Raw genomic sequence first — 15,804 nt, 5'->3', positions numbered from 1 at the left:
AATAAAGCAAATTAAACCATTAGATCACAAATTTAAACTCCCAATTCTTGTTAAAATGGCCACAGGGAGCAGGGTGGGACGGAGGGAGGAGTTGCTTCAATATTTTTGGGAATCTCCAAAATAGGATTTAGGTAAAGTCATGAGAAACTTGGTAACATTTTCCTTGATTTTTTTTTTTTTCCCCATGGGGATGAAAAAAGATGGAGTGAATCCATCTCTGCTGGATCTATCCATGTTGGATCCATCCAACCCCGATCCGAAGAAATAAATATTATTTATTTATAATGCTGGGAATAAATAAAAGCTCTCCCAGCTTCTCCTTCAGGGATTCCTTACATCCTTTCCAGGTTCTCCTGGATCTCCTTTCATTCCCTGCTCTCCAGGTCGTCCTGGGAGTCCAGGAGGACCCTGCAAGAACAGATTGAGAGAAAAAAAAAGTCACAAATGGAGCCCAAAAAAAGAAAACATCAAGGAAAATATATTTTTTTTTCCCAAAGGAAAGGAATATTTGGAGGTGGATATTTCCCAGTAAGGGCTCCCATTGGGATGGAGAAGGGAAACAGAGCAGCCCCACCACTCTCCAGGGCAGGAAACTATAATAATAGTGAGAAAATTGGAATTATTACCCTGATCCCTCTCACTCCTGGCTCTCCAGGGACTCCAGCTTCTCCCTAAAAGAGAGGAGCAGCTTTCCAAATGTTTTTCCATCAAAGGATAGGAATTTTATTGCACTTAAACCTGGAAGAAATGACTTAAAGGAAGAGAAGCGAGTCCATCAAACATTTCAGGGGCTCTAATGGAGATTAAATATCTTTAGCCCTGCTTAATGCTTGGAAAATTGGGATAGAAGGAGGTTTTGGGACATCCGGGATATCTTAAATTAGAGATGGTGTTTTACAGCATTCCCATAAATGACGAAAAAGGGGCACAAGGCGTGAGGTGACCGGAATATTTAAATTTAGGAGTAGGATGAGGTGATTGCCACCAAATGCCACTGTTCTGAGCCCCAGGAATGTTTGGATAATGATTGTGAGGACAGGGTGGGATTGTTGGAGTGTCCTGTGCGGGGCCAGGAGCTGAACTGGATGATCCTGGTGGGTCCCTTCCAGCTCGGGATATTCCGGGACTCCATTCATGGTGCTCTGTCCTCAGCGTCTCCCAGAACAAAACCCCAAACAATTTAGTTCTTTTTTGGCTTTTCCGTTCCAGCCCTCTGGAATGCAAAAATCCAAGATAAAAGAAAGGTGAAGAGGATTTTCCACAGTCTTGTGTAAGGACAAATAAACAGGAAATAAAATGAGCAGTGATCAACTTCAGGACAAATCCAAGGGTTTCATTTTCCAGCTGCTGTTTTCCTGGCACTTTGGGTGGGATTACCTTGGTCCCAGAGGAGCCTTTCCTCGCCAGAAAGGAGGAAAAAGTGCAAAAAGGCTGGGTTTTCCCGAGTTCTTTTACCACCATTTCATACTCAAACTCAGAGCTCTTGTTCTGGAATCACGACTCCAAAGTCAGGGCTGTTGGAGTGCAGCTGCTTCCGTGTTTTTTTTCCCCCCAAGATTTCCGCATGTGATCCTATTCCACTTGACATCCAGGGATCGACCCAACCCTTGGAGCTGCAGAAAGCTCTTCACTGACTGTGCTCAGGAGAGGTTTTCCAGGAGCAACGTTGGGAATTCATGGCAGGTTGGGAGGAGACAGAGCCAGGACAGGTGACCCAAACTGGCCGCAGGGATATTCCAAACTGGCCGCAGGGATACTCCAGATCATGTGACATCAAGCTCAATGCATAAAAAAATCCGGTTTTCCAGAAGCCAGTCAGGATGTTTTCGTGAGGGGCCACCTTGTTTTTGTGAGGAGCCATCTTCTCCTCTGAAGGGCTATCTTCTTCTGTGAGGGGCCATCTTCTTCTGTGAGTGACCATCTTGTTTTTTGTGAGGGGTCATCTTGTTTTTCTGAGGGTTCACCTCCTTTGATCCCAAGAGGGAACTCCTAATAGGGATCCTATTCCATTTCCAGGGATCAACCCAGCCCTCAAAGCTGAGAAAAGCTCTTCACCGGGGTCAGGAGAAATTTCTAGAAGCCTGTTCTGATGTTTTTTGTGAGGACTCACCTTGTTTGGCTTTAAGAGGGAATTATTTGGGCACTTCTGTGAGGAGCAGGGAGCTGGGATCCATGGTTTTTATGGATCCTTTCCAAGCTGAGATCACCTGAGGCTCAGGACCAGCAGTGAGCCCTTCAGGGCTGGTGCGGCTGCACCTCCTGCTAAAGCCACATCAAGCAGATGTGACAAAAATCCCGATCAAAGAATCTCAGAATCATTTGGGTTGGAAGGGACCTTAAGGCCCATCCAGTGCCACCCCATCCATGGGCAAGGACACCTTCCACTGTCCCAGGTTGCTCCAAGACCCATCCAACTTGGCCTTGGACACTTCCAGGGATGCAGGGGCAGCCACAGCTGCTCTGGGCACTGATGTTGAATTACAAGGAAGGAAAGTTGTCCCTTGTTTGTCATTGCAGGGCAGAGCTGGGGTTGTTGGTTGGTCCCGAGGGATCAGCAGCTCCATCCCCCTGGATACCGCCTTTACTCACATCTTTTCCTCTCAGCCCAGCCTCTCCTGGTTTTCCAGGGAATCCTGGTTCACCTCTCTCCCCCTGAAGGAAACAAGACTTGTCACATTCCTATCCTGCATCAGTCATCCCCAGAATTCACTCAGGACAGAATCTGTCGAGGATCTCCACTTCCAGGAGCAGCTCAGATTAGCAGAGACTCGAGATGGATCCAGTTGTGGACACAGGATCAGTTCCCATTTCACATTTTAATTTTTATTCCCATTTAAATCAGCTGAACTCTCATGGATGGATCCTCATCTGCCCTGTTTGATGTTTGCCCCACAGGGTCGTGGATTTGATCCCATTTCCTTAAGAGCTGGATTGGATGATCCTTGTGGATCATCCCAACCCAGAATATTCCGTGAAATCTGGGAAATTTGTGACAGCACCTCTCCAGGCCTTCTCCCAACCCTAAACACCTTTCCTTGCCTCCACTTTGCAACCTCATTAACACATCTCGTTAACACCTCTTGGCTTGGCTGCATCCCATTATCTCTTGTGAAATCCCATTTTTCCATGCCCTGGAAGCTGATCCAGCTTAGATATTCCATTCGCTGATCTACGGAACAATTCCCAAATCCAAACCCTCCTCCAGCCAAGTCTGGGGAGACCCCTATTTGAGGAATGCCCACAGAGAGACACTTACTGAACAAATGCCACGGGTGGCATCTTTTCTAGAAATTTCCTGACTGGTTTTGAACTTTTCTTGGGAAAAATCCTGCAGGTGAAGATTAGCAGGAATTTTTTTAAGGCCTGATCAAAGATGTTGGAAGGAACCTCTAAGACCACTTGGTTCTACCCCATGCCATAGGCAGGGACAACTTCCACTATCCCAGAGTGTTCCAAGTTCCATCCAGCCTGGCCTTGGACACTCCCAGGGATCCAGGGGCAGCCACAGCTTCTCTGGGAATTCTGTGCCAGGGCCTCCCCACCCTCCCAGGGAACAAAGCTTTCCATGGACTCACCTTCTGACCTGGCTTCCCAGACAATCCCACATTTCCCTGCAGAAACACAGAAGGAATGGCACAGGTAAGATAATTCCAGGAGCTGGCAGCTAAAATCAGAGAAGGGGGAAACAGGGAATGTCCCACGAGGGGCTGTGCCAAGTCCACCCTGTCCAGAGCCTCCCCCACTTTGAAAACATCAACATTTTGGGCTTCCCGCTCCTCTTCCATAGATATTCATCCGTAATCTTGAGATTTGCCAATTTTTGCTGGACTAAAATGAAGAGGACTGTGATGTCCGTGGAGAAGGGAACAGTGAGGATTAACCCAAACCCTCCTGGACATCATATGGGAACCACCAAGACCTTCCTGGACACAACAGTCAGGAAGATGAAGATCAAGGTGACTTTGAGGAGAGGAAATAATTGGAAATGGGGATTTCTTGGATTCTGCCCACAGAATCACCAGTTGAGCATTGGCCATCTGTGTTTTCCTCCAGTCATGGGGAATTCTCCACATTTTGGGGGATCCCACCTTTGCGCCTGACCTGAGGACAGAGCTCAGGACCCTGTCACCCCAGACCTCCAGGGGGTCACCTGCCCTGCTCCTTGTCACCTCCCCAGTGTCCATCTCCTCAGGGCTGAAGGCCAACATGAAATCCATGGAGGTGATGGAGATTTTGTCCCTGAGCCTCCTGGTTTGTCCCCTGAGCCCTTCCCATTGCACACCCACCCCACTGTCCCACTCACCCTGTCACCGATGTCTCCCTTTATCCCAGGCTGGCCAGGAATTCCAAATCCTGGACTTCCCTGAAAAAAACAGAGGGATACAGGGTCAGCTTTTCCAAGTTCAGGACAAATCTCCACAGAGAGAAAAGTCAGATCAGATCCAAGATATTTCCATTCCCATGGACAACCAGGGAGCTGAGCATTTACTCCCTCCCTGATTTCCCTTGGATTTCTACACGTGGAATTCTCCACTTTGGATCCCTGGATGGATGGCCTGGGGAGGAATTCCATCTCCCTCAGAGTTTCCTGGGTGGTCACAAAAAGAAGAAATCCTTTTAGCCCTGAAGAAGTGGAAGGTCATCACCTTCTCCCCTTTTTCTCCTGGGATTCCTTTGTCTCCTCGTGGTCCAGCTGGTCCAGGATCTCCCTGGGAATAAAAGACACACCTGAAACCAGGAATATCCTGCAGGAAACCAAGCCCTGTTCCTGTGACTCCTTAGGGCGGCTTTTTGCACTTCTAGTGCACCCTGGAAAAAATTCCCACCCATCCTGGATTTATAGGGACTTCTTCCCATTGCCTTCTGCCATCCAAAATTCAATTGTTGCCACACCACAAATCACGATAAACACATTTTCACTTGGTTTAAACTGAATAAAATTAACACCTGTCATTTCTCTGCAGGTTGGCAGTGAAGTATCAGGAATAATATAAAAAACCCCTGGATATTCCAGGCCACATTCTGTCACAAGGCCACAGGAAAATTCCTAGGACACTATTTAAGCTCAGCCCAAAAGAAAAGAGGGATTTCTGCCAGCCAAGGTTAAGCAGTCTGGGGCCAATAAAAGGAGGTGATTCCAGCATCCAATCCCAGCAAAAAAGTCAAAATTCATTGTGTCTGTGGAATGAGGGAGGTCTGAAGCACTGTAGGGAATTTCCATGGAAAAGCCACAGGGAATCAGTCCTGCAGTAAATCCTTCTCACAGAGAGAAGGTTCTGGGCAGGATGGCAATGAGAGAGCAAGTTAAAAAATTCCATTTACAATATTTCAGGTCATGTTCCACCTCAAAGCCACTGAGAAAGTGATTGCAATTCTCTAAAGCAGCTGGAAAGCATGGACAATACAGGCAGGCAATAGCTCTGTCCCAGAGAGCTCCTTGGTTTGGGAAATTCAGTTTTCTCTCAGTGAGGCCAAACTCTGGATCAGGGGCCTAAAGATGTGGGAATTCTCCATTGGTGGGAATTCTCAGCACAGGAGACCTGACCCAGCTTTGGAGTGGGCTCTATGTTGAGCAGGAGGTGGGACTTGAGATCTCCAAAAATCCCTTGAAGCCTCTTCTATCCCTGACTGCAGCCTCCTTTGGCTGGGAAGTATTTTCTGGAATTGGGCTCCCTTCTGTAATCCCAAATTTCCCTCCAGAATTGGGCTAGAATGGGAATACCAGGCACAAAATGTGAATAAAAGCAAGAGAAATATCCCCAGGACAAGACTTTTCCAAGCTCCCCTCTCCTGTCAGTCACAAGGGAGATGGAATTCAGGAAACATGGAGCAACCTCCCTATTTTAAAACAAAAAAACCCACAAGCAAACACTAACAAACAAACAAACAAAAACAACAAAAAAACCCAAAACCAAACCACCAAAAAAACCCCCAAACTTCCGTTTTCAAGCAATGCTAATTAATTAAACAATCAATTAACAGATTTACCTTAACACCTTTAGTGCCTGGAGGTCCCAAAATCTGAGGAGAAGAAGAAAAAAAATCACAGAAATCCTCAGTTTCGGGTGGGGAAAAAAGAAACAAAATTTAAAATCTCCTTCTCATGGTACCTTTTCCAAAGCAAGGGATGTTATGGAATGTTTATGGGATAAGAATTTTTATGGGATAAGAATTCTTATGGGATAAGAAATCTTATGGCACACAGAGGTGGCCACCACCGAGGTTTCTCCTCAAAGCTGGAATTTGGAGGGACATGGAGAGCTGTGGGTGTCCAGTAGGACTCATCCCTGTGGATGAGGAGCTTCAGCAGGGAAAGGCCTGGAGCACACGGATTCAATGGTGGGAATTTTTATCCTCATGTTTCCTGGGCAGCAGTGAAGCTGCTTGGAGGGGACAATGGGAATACTGGGAATACAAGAACTGGAGCAAGGGAGAAGAGGACAAAGTTGTCTGGAGGGTCAGGGAATATCTCTGGATGCTCTTCTCGTGGTTCTGTGGGACAAAACTCTTGGATTTCTGGCATTTTGGGATTGAAGCTGCGCAGCTGAAGGACAAGAAGGGCTCTAAAGCCTCTCCAAGTTACCTCCAAGGCTGGAGCACCTGGAAATCCTGGATTTCCCTGCAAGGCAAGAGGAAGGAATGGTGGCCAATGGAATGACAAATGTGAGGCAGGGAAAACTTTTTGCTCATCCCTTTCCCAACATTTATTCCTTAAAAGTGCCCAAAGGTTGTCTCAGAAGCACAAGAGCCAGGGAGAGGGGAGGACTGAGCTCAAGGACATCCCTGAGGGAACAAGCTGGAGAAAATCAGGATAATTGCATCTGAGCTGGTCATATGTTCCCTTACTGTTCCACTCACTTCGTCTCCCTTCTGCCCTGGAGGTCCTGGATTTCCCTGGAAGAAATCAGAAGGGAATTTCCACCAGAACGAAAACAGATCCAGCAGTTTGGGTTCCATCCAGAAGGAGGGAAGGATGGAGCTCTCCAACCCAATTTTCCATTAATTTCAGGACAGCTCTTCCAGTCTGGAACTCAGGAGTCTCCCTGGCCACAAAAGTGCCATTTTTTAATTAAAATATCCCACCTCGCTGCCATTCTGGATCTCTCCTGGCAGCAAGGAATTCCTGAGTCCAGGGAGTGGAAAATTATTCCCTTTCTTTGCTTTTGAGGGAAGGCTCCAGGTCGAGCTGGCCTGGTTGAAGGTGTCCCTGCTCGGTCCAGAGGGTTTGGACCAGGTGGCCTTGGAAGGTCACTTACAACCCAAACCATTCCACGATCCAATGATTCCCACAGGAATTAAGATGGTGATTCATTATGATGCTGGTTAAGAGCAGAAAATTTCCTTGGAACCTGAATTCCAGGCCCAGGAACTCGGGCTCAGGATTTCAGCACCCACCTTTGGTCCTGGTGCTCCTGGAGGCCCCATCATTCCCTGAAAACAACAGAGGGAATAGTGAAAGCTCTAATTTTTAACCCCAAATCCTTTATTCTCTCATAATTTCCATGTGAAACCACAGAATTCCAAGGGAAACCTAAACACTGGAGCAGACTTTGGAGACACTGAACACTCCGAGAGGATTTTAATGCAAATCCCACTGCAAGATTCCCAACCCACCTGCTCTCCTTCTTCCCCCTTCATGCCAGCAGTGCCAGGAATGCCAACTCCTGCCATTCCCTGCAAGGAAAGCACAGAATCCTCAGGAATTCTGATCCCAGAGCACCCTTTCCTTCCCAGATTTCTGCTCCAGAGTCTTCCTGAGCGAAACAGGAGGGGAGAAATTCCCTCTGGAAATGTTTGGCTGTGAGCAGAGCCAGTAAATTCCAGGAATGTTGGGACATCCCAAAATACCAATCCCATAACTTTACCCTGCCCATCTTCTCATTTTCCCTCTGGGCTGAGGGATTCAGGAAATATCCAACCTTTTCTCCCCGTGGTCCAGGCAGTCCAGGAACCCCATGGAGCCCCACAGGGCCTGGCAAACCAGGTTTTCCCTAGAAAGGAAGGAACATCATCAATTTTTTTTTTCTTTTTCTTTTTTTCCTCCAAACTGGAAATGTTTATTTTTAATTCTGCCGGTAAATATTCTTTATCCTGTATATAAATATATAGGATATGTATATAATAAATAAATACAAATGTAAATATTTAATTATTATATACAGCTCCTATATATTTATATATTCAGATCTGTCCATCAGAGCAGCTCCTTTCAAACTGAGGGATTACAGAGCTGTCTGTGAATTCCCAAATTTCCTTTCCTCTCACAAATAAGTTATGAATCCCTGGCTTTACTCAGGAAGGGGAAACAATGGAAGACAGAGGCTGGGAGCCCACCTTGGTCTGGAATGGTGAATCCAGACTCATGGAAAGGGCTGATTTATGGGATACAGCTCTCCAATACGCCAAAAGCAACCCAAAAGCAGATCCAGGAGGGATGGAAAAACAGCACATGGATGTTATCCTTCAGGTCGAGCCATTTGCAACACAGAGAATTCCCAAACCAATCCTGGTGTCAATAATCTTCCACAGACTTTTTTCCTCCACGTATCTCCCCTTGAACTCAAACTTCCCACACCCCAAACCTCGTTGTGGGATGATTTCTGGGAAGAAATTGTTTTGGATCTTGAAATCTTGAACTGTTTTGGATTTTGAAAAGCATTTTGTTTTGGATCTGCTGCCAGTTCGGGCCATTTGCTGTCCCCCGCTCTTGATCCACGTTTTTCCCTCCTCTGGGTCTGCCCCAGTTCTTCCCTGACTTCCTGGGCCCACTCACCGGCTCTCCCGTGTCCCCTCTGTCACCTTTGAGGCCACTCCTCCCACGGGGACCCTGCATAAAGCACAGGGAAGTCTCACTCCATGATCCATTCATGGATCTCCATGGAATTTTGGGAAGTTTGGAAGCCATAATTTCCTGGGCAGCTTGGAGATAATGATGGGGGAAAAAAAGGGGTTTTCACTCCAAAGTGAAAGCTGACCTCAGCTACTCACCCTGATTCCTGAATCCCCTGGTTCACCCTGAAACAAAAAGGACAAGGAGAATTCCCATGGGATGGGCATTTAGGGGCTCCTCACCAAACTTCATCCCAGCAAAAAAAACCCCAGCAGTCTGACAATCCAAGAGAGCAAAATTCCGACTCCCAGCAGAAGGCAGAGCTTCAGGAGAGGTCTCCAGACACCTCCGCCCTGCAGGATTTGGGGTTGTGTCCCCTTTTCCTGTGGCACACCCCAGAACCGTGCTGCAAACTCACCTTGATGGAGATTCCTGGAGGCCCTGGAGAACCTGGCGGTCCTGGAACCCCAGGAACCCCCGGCTGCCCCTTCTGTCCCTACAACGAGGAAAAACAGGACAGGGAGGGATTTGGGATCTCTTCCAGCCCTTGGGAAGCTGAAGGCTCCCTCACATCTGGGGTTTGATACTCACAGGGGGGCCAGGCTGCCCATTCCGGCCAGGAATCACCTCCACTCCTCCCAGGACATAGCCTGGCTCTCCCTGTGGATAAAGGCACCTTGGGAGATCCAGGAGCAGACAGGAAATCGGGCGATTTAGGGACAATCCCATCAACCCCAAGCACCTGGCACCCGAAACCACAGGGCCGTGACCTGAATTTTGCTCACCGGCACGGGAAAAAATTAATCCCAAGGGAAAAAATGGAAGTTGGCTTTCAGCAGGATTCATACCCGAGCTTCACCCATACAGAAAGCTCAAGGGGTTGCAAGGAAAGAGGAGGAATGGAGACTGGAGAGGGGCAGGAAGCTGCTCCTGAGATCTGCCCACAGTTGATATTGAAATATTTTTACTGTCCTGAATGAATCAAAGCAAGTTTGTTAATTATGGAAACTCGGGCAGAATGACCCCACCTTCTCTTGCAATTAATTAAGTAATTAATTGTGCCCAGAGCCTGGGATTAGGACTGAGCTCTTTTCTCCATAAAGAAATAAAATTCCTGAGTGGAAACTCCCCAAGCTGAAGATGGGCAGTGTAGGATTAGGCTGACACGGCTTTAAAAGTCCACATTAACCAAAGATCCTGGTGAAAATGCTTGGAAAACAGAGGGCACAACAATGAAATGGACTTTTCCCAATAAAATCCAGGAATGGAACTCACTCTGTCTCCTTTTGGCCCCGCTGGTCCTGGATAGCCTGGAGATCCCTGGAATTAAGAATAAATTTTGCAGTATTAAACAGAAAAACACCCACAAGACCGTGGATGCTGATCCCTGGAAGTGTCCAAGGCCAGGTTGGATGGGGCTTGGAGGAACCTGGGATAGTGGGAGGTGTCCCTGCCCATGGAATGGGATGAGTTTTAAGGTCTCTACCAACCCCATTTGGGGTTCCAAATACTCACAATGTCACCTTGGCTGCCAGGGAGCCCCTGCAAAACAGGACAGAGTTTTTGACAAAACCGGTCACTTTTGTCTGGGAATGGCCCTTGGGAAGAGTTTTTTAAGACCAATCCATACCACGATTCCAGGGGGCCCTGGAGGACCCGGCCGGCCCGGCCTGCCCGGCAGCCCAGGAATGCCGTCCTTTCCAGGGAAACCCTAAAAACATGGAAAATCACAGCGTGGGGGGATGACCTCAGGCCTGCAAACCCAAATGGCTTCATGCAGCACCATAACACCTGAGAGCATTCCCAAATCCCAGACCAGTTCCCTTTTCCTGGATTTTCAAAGAAGAGCAAAACACCAGTAGAAAAGATCTGAGGGTGATTCTTTGCTTGAACTCTTCCTTGGTCATAATTTGGTTGTATTTATTGCCAAAGGGAAGGGATGCATGGGATTTCGGAAGGGAATTCCTGGCTGGGCTGGAATTGCCAGAGCAGCTGTGGCTGCCCCTGGATCCCTGGAATGTCCAAGGCCAGGCTGGACATTGGGGCGTGGAGCAACCTGGGATTGTAGAAGGTGTCAAAGTTGGAACTGGATGATCTTTCAATTCCCTTCCAACCCAAACCATTCCATGACTCCATGACATTAATTATCCAAGTGGATCATGCTGTGGACCCATTTCCTCAAGAATTGGACTTGATGATCTATGTGGGTCCCTTCCAACTGGGAATGTTCTGTGACTCACCCGCTCCCCTTTCTCTCCCTTCGCAGTGAAGCTGTGGAGGTCATAACCCCTGTGAGCTGCTGAGACCCTGGAGCTCTTGGAAAAGAGAAAAAAACCCCAATTATCAGGGAATTAATATCCACCAAAGGTTGGCAAATAAACCAGAGCAAGCAGGAAACATGGACTAAAACATTCCTTGGCTTAGGAAAAAAAAAAAAAAAAAAAAAATGGAAGAGCCAAGTTGACCATCCAGGAGAATTCTCAGGCATTTAAAGCCCATTCCTGTGAATTTATAATATGAATTTTTAATATATCTAAGTGTTCAGCAGCGCTTTATCCACCAAAACATTCCCAGTTCTATCCCGGCTTCCCCAGTCCCACCCCCCGGATTTCAAAGGTTTTGCTCTTTAGGGCTGGACAGTGAGGTCAGGATGGCACATGATATCCTAAATCAGCTCTGATTCTGCTTGGAAACTTTTGAAACTTCCCTCAGGGAAGAAGCTTTTCTTTGAGAAGCTTTTCCTTGAGAAATTCGGTCGCACACAATTCATAGTTTTGATTTAAAATAATGACAGGAAAAGAATGTCATAATAATGATTGACATTTCCTAAGTACTTTACTTTAGAAATAATAAATTACGAATTTGATACATGTTCAAAGTGGAATTTGTACCTTTTTTATTGACCCACTCCAAGCTGAATTTAGTCCCAGGAGTAGGAACTCACCTTTCCCAGTGGGATTTGGGTTCCTGGGAGAGGAGGATCAGAACAAATGGCTTCTATCAGCTCTTGGAGGATTTGGGGGAAGTCATCGAAGGTGCTGACGTAGAAAACATTCTGGGGGTTCTGCTGCAGCAGGATCCTGTGGAGCTCCACGGGGTCAGCTCCTGACACCCCCACAGCAAGGACACGGAGCCCTGGAATGACATGGATTCCACCACTCCTAATGCCTGGGATCAGAGTTTCCAAACCCACACCAGGTAAAAACCTCTGGTGGGATCAGGTAGAACCCACAGAGAAGTTCCCTGGAGCTGGGCGTGAGTTACAGCAAACCAAGGCAAGCTGGGAAAGGATAAAGGAGGGAAGGAACCAACAGTGCCCTCAAAGTGACTCCTCACACAGTGCACCGCCCTCAAACCTCCGGAAATCCATGGAAAACTGAGGGAAACAAAATGGGGCAACCTCAAACCTCTAGAAATTAATGGAGAACCATGGAAACAAACTGGGGCAACCTCAATCTCCTGGAAATTCATGGAGAACTGAGGAAAACAAAACGGGGCAACCTCAAACCTCTGGAAATTCATGGAGAACCAAGGAAAACACAACTAGGAACACCTACCCAAAGCATGGGCTGCTTTGGCTGGGGGCAGCACGTCATCCTGGGATTGTCCATCGGTCACGAGCACCAGGATGTGAGGAAAACCTGGTCTCATCCCTTTGGAGGGCTGGAATACTTCCTCTAGCACGTAGGAAATGGCATGGCCTGAGCAGACAGGGAGAGACAAGGTGCGAGTCTGGATTAATTCCAAAGGTTTGGACTCTGGATCTCCTTCCACGGGTGGAGGATGAAGGGAATTCCTCATAAGCGGAAGCCCTGGGCCAGAAGGATCCTCCCAGGTGTCTCCCAGACCTGTTTTGGTGTTGCCTCCAGTGTAGCTCAGCCCTTTGATGGCTCCCAGGGCTCCGTTGCGGTCGCGGTGTTGGTCGAAGTGAAAAGCTGCCCTGGCCTCCTCGTTGTACTGAGCAACAGCAACCTGCCAAAAAACAGGGATTAGAACCCCAAATCCATGGGAAATGGGACAGACCGCCTTGGGTCGGAGCGTGGTGCGCCAGGAATGGGAAGAGATTGAATTCCCTGGGAAAAGGGAGTCAGATCCTCGCCTAAACCAAAAAGTTTTTATGTTCCCAGAGTTATTTGTTGACCCCGGGTAACTTCGTCCTTCACCTAAAACCTTCAAGCAGAGTCCAAGAAATTCCCGTTTCCTGCTTAATTTGAACTGAGCTCTGTAACTCTCCCTTCCTCATTTAAATATGACATTAATTAAATAAAGGACCCCAAATAAATGAGGAACTGAGTCTTCCCATCGGCTTTGTTGTCATTAAATCCTTCAGGCTTTATTTGCCCTGGAGGTGATTCCCATCATGGCCTGGACCTTTGGTTCTCTGTTGGAAGAGGGAGCTGCTGGGAACTTCATTTCCCACTTGGATCCACCATTCCCACTCCAGATTTTCAACCATCCCCACTCCAGATTTCCCAACCATCTCCACTCCAGATTTCCAACCATTTCCACTCCGGATTTTCAACAGTTCCTTATTCTGGATTTTCAACCATTTTCACTCCAGATTTCCTAACCATTCCCTACTCTGGTTTCCCAACTGTCCCCTCTCTGGATTCCCAACCATTCCCACTCTGGATTTCCAACCATTTCCACTCTGCATTTCCAACCATTCCCACTGTGGATGGGGTCAGGAATGGCATCTGAGAGGGGAATATGCACCCAACAGATCTCTGGGCTAACCTAGATGGCATTTCAGGTGTGGAATTGGCTTTTTTCATGATGATTCAATCTTGGAAAATAACTAAGAAATGGAAATCTATCCAAATGGGAAAGCTGACACTGAGACTTTAATTCCTGTCTTTTTTGTTCCACACAGGTCTTTCATTGCCCTTTCTGCTCCACAACTCCTGGATGAGCAGACTCTGCTCCAGGCAGGGCTGAGCAGAAGGAGAAAACACAAAGAAAATAACTTCAGGAAATGGAATAAGAAAATCTTGCCTGTGTCCCTTCAGGCCCAATCTTGGGGAAAAAAGAAACGATCCGGAAGAGGAAATCCTTCACTTTATTGAAGTTGCTCTGGCCGATACTCGAGGATTCATCCACCAGGAAGCCAACATCTGCCTTGAGCTTCCCACAAACTGTAGAGGGAAGGGAGGAATTCTGTAAGCTGCGAGCTCCTAAAGCAGAATCCTGGGGTTTTGTGTGTTCAGGGCAACGAAACAAACCCCGAACTGTTGGAACCTTGGGCACTGAGAATTCCAGACTCTCTGTGCTGACAGGCGCTGACCCCCAGGCAAACCCTGCACTGACCTGAGGCCTTGGAAAAGGCTCCCAAAATTGAGTGACAGCACTGGGATCGTGGGTGTGGAGTTTGGATAGAAGTGTGTGACAGCACAGGGTGGGAAACTCAGAGTTTAAGGGTTTAGAATATAGTAAAATATACATAAAGCAAGATGGAGGTTTTAGGGCAGAGGCTAAGTCCTTCTTTTTCACTTTCGTCTTCATGGGTTTGAGTGGTATTTTGTAATCAGGTAGAAAAGTCCACATTGCGGGCCACAGATGTTTGGTTATTGGGTTAAAAGTAAAAATAATTTAGGTAATTTCTTAATTGGACAGTTTGTCCTTAAAAGGCCTTGGAAGGAGATAGAGATAGAGCCATTTTTCACTTTGTAAGCTAGAACTCACAGCTTGTGAGACTATAACATGGATAAAAAATTAATAAACATCTGAGTCCGAACAAGAAATATCATCTCGAGCATTTAATCCTGACTCTGGCGAAAAACAAGATAAAAAGCAATACCAAACCTCTTGCGATGACAACTTTTGGGTGAGCAGCAGCACCTTCACCCTTCAGGGTAGTGATGAGGCCTTCACCACATTTATGAGGTTTGGGCCTTCCCTGACATTGTTCCCTCTCATTATCCAAGGAATTAAGACTGGTTTTAGCTCCTGAGACCAGAGAAGGTCTTGGCCTCTGGAAGTTTTGGCAATTTCTACATCATCATCATCATTTCTACATCATCATCATCACCCCCACACTCACTTGGCCCAGGCAGGGTTGTTGGTGGTGCCAACACCGTGCTGGTCCATACTGGGAGCTCTGGGAGCTTTGTGCTGGTGGGCACTGGGAGAGGAGTGGTCCCCACACTGCTGGGAGATCCCGATGGAGATTTCCTCGTATCCAACGGTGTAGGAGCCACTGGAGCAGTTGGGGACTCCCTGGGAGCTCCTGCTGTAGGACCCAAACAGGAGAGGTGAATTTTAAACCCCTTTTTTTAGCCATCACGTCACTCTCCAGCAAAGAGAGAAAGGGTAGAAAACCCAAAAAGGAGCAGTTTCCCCTGGAAAATGCAGGTCTCCACCCTCAATACCTGTTTGTCCAAGGAGTGTCGTCTCCGGTCCCTCTGAGTCTCCAAACATTGGTTTTATGGAAAACAAATACATTTCCTTGGAGCTCAGCCCTGTCACTCGATAGGATCGGGAAGCAGCTGGTAACAATTCCTGGGAAAGAGCTGGAGCTGTGGGAAACAGGGGAAACGTCACCGGGAGCCAGAAAAACTCAGAGGGATTCCGACTTCTGTGGCATCACTGTTGGCAAAGAGGAATTCAGGGATGATTCCCAGATGATTTGGAAAAGAGGCAAAAGTAAATAATTTTTAAATTATTTTGAATGGTCAGGTCCTAAACCAGATTAAATGAGGTTGATTTTGTGCATTAAAAAGGAAAAAAATTTGGAATTCATGCAAAAATTTTGGGAATTTGGTGCAAGTGCTGCTCAAGGCTGAGAGACCAATTTCTATCCAGTGGTTCTTAAGAATAGAAATAAGATTATTTTTTGGGAATGAATCGAAAGTTTGATGAAAAATAAAATCAAACTTGACTGAGAAATTCGGTTGCACACAATTCATAGTTTTGATTTAAAATAATGATAGGAAAAGAATATCATAATAATGATTGACATTTCCTAAGTGCTTTAC

General features: G+C 47.0%; 1 protein-coding gene across 1 annotated transcript in view; it reads right to left on the bottom strand.

Annotated features, from left to right (window-relative positions):
- LOC136361535 (collagen alpha-1(VII) chain-like) overlaps nucleotides 1–15,804 on the bottom strand; it is a 62,212-nt gene that overhangs the window by 22,149 nt on the left and 24,259 nt on the right. Inside the window, exons 19-44 of the mRNA XM_066319535.1 lie at nucleotides 15,199–15,345; nucleotides 14,871–15,059; nucleotides 13,826–13,965; nucleotides 12,679–12,802; nucleotides 12,388–12,531; nucleotides 11,775–11,965; nucleotides 11,071–11,145; nucleotides 10,461–10,541; nucleotides 10,346–10,372; nucleotides 10,106–10,150; nucleotides 9,422–9,490; nucleotides 9,249–9,326; nucleotides 8,989–9,015; nucleotides 8,774–8,827; nucleotides 7,920–7,991; nucleotides 7,615–7,674; nucleotides 7,396–7,431; nucleotides 6,859–6,894; nucleotides 6,584–6,619; nucleotides 5,989–6,021; nucleotides 4,647–4,709; nucleotides 4,304–4,363; nucleotides 3,576–3,611; nucleotides 2,590–2,652; nucleotides 627–671; nucleotides 337–408 (exon numbers count right to left, since the gene is read on the bottom strand). Coding sequence (XP_066175632.1) covers nucleotides 337–408; nucleotides 627–671; nucleotides 2,590–2,652; nucleotides 3,576–3,611; nucleotides 4,304–4,363; nucleotides 4,647–4,709; nucleotides 5,989–6,021; nucleotides 6,584–6,619; nucleotides 6,859–6,894; nucleotides 7,396–7,431; nucleotides 7,615–7,674; nucleotides 7,920–7,991; nucleotides 8,774–8,827; nucleotides 8,989–9,015; nucleotides 9,249–9,326; nucleotides 9,422–9,490; nucleotides 10,106–10,150; nucleotides 10,346–10,372; nucleotides 10,461–10,541; nucleotides 11,071–11,145; nucleotides 11,775–11,965; nucleotides 12,388–12,531; nucleotides 12,679–12,802; nucleotides 13,826–13,965; nucleotides 14,871–15,059; nucleotides 15,199–15,345 — 2,003 coding nt within the window. The remainder of the gene's footprint in view (nucleotides 1–336; nucleotides 409–626; nucleotides 672–2,589; nucleotides 2,653–3,575; nucleotides 3,612–4,303; nucleotides 4,364–4,646; nucleotides 4,710–5,988; nucleotides 6,022–6,583; nucleotides 6,620–6,858; nucleotides 6,895–7,395; nucleotides 7,432–7,614; nucleotides 7,675–7,919; nucleotides 7,992–8,773; nucleotides 8,828–8,988; nucleotides 9,016–9,248; nucleotides 9,327–9,421; nucleotides 9,491–10,105; nucleotides 10,151–10,345; nucleotides 10,373–10,460; nucleotides 10,542–11,070; nucleotides 11,146–11,774; nucleotides 11,966–12,387; nucleotides 12,532–12,678; nucleotides 12,803–13,825; nucleotides 13,966–14,870; nucleotides 15,060–15,198; nucleotides 15,346–15,804) is intronic.

The sequence above is a fragment of the Sylvia atricapilla genome, chromosome 5 (genome assembly GCF_009819655.1).
Source record: "Sylvia atricapilla isolate bSylAtr1 chromosome 5, bSylAtr1.pri, whole genome shotgun sequence".
NCBI classification, from domain to species: Eukaryota; Metazoa; Chordata; class Aves; order Passeriformes; family Sylviidae; genus Sylvia; species Sylvia atricapilla.
This window is presented reverse-complemented; position numbering and strand designations above follow the sequence as displayed.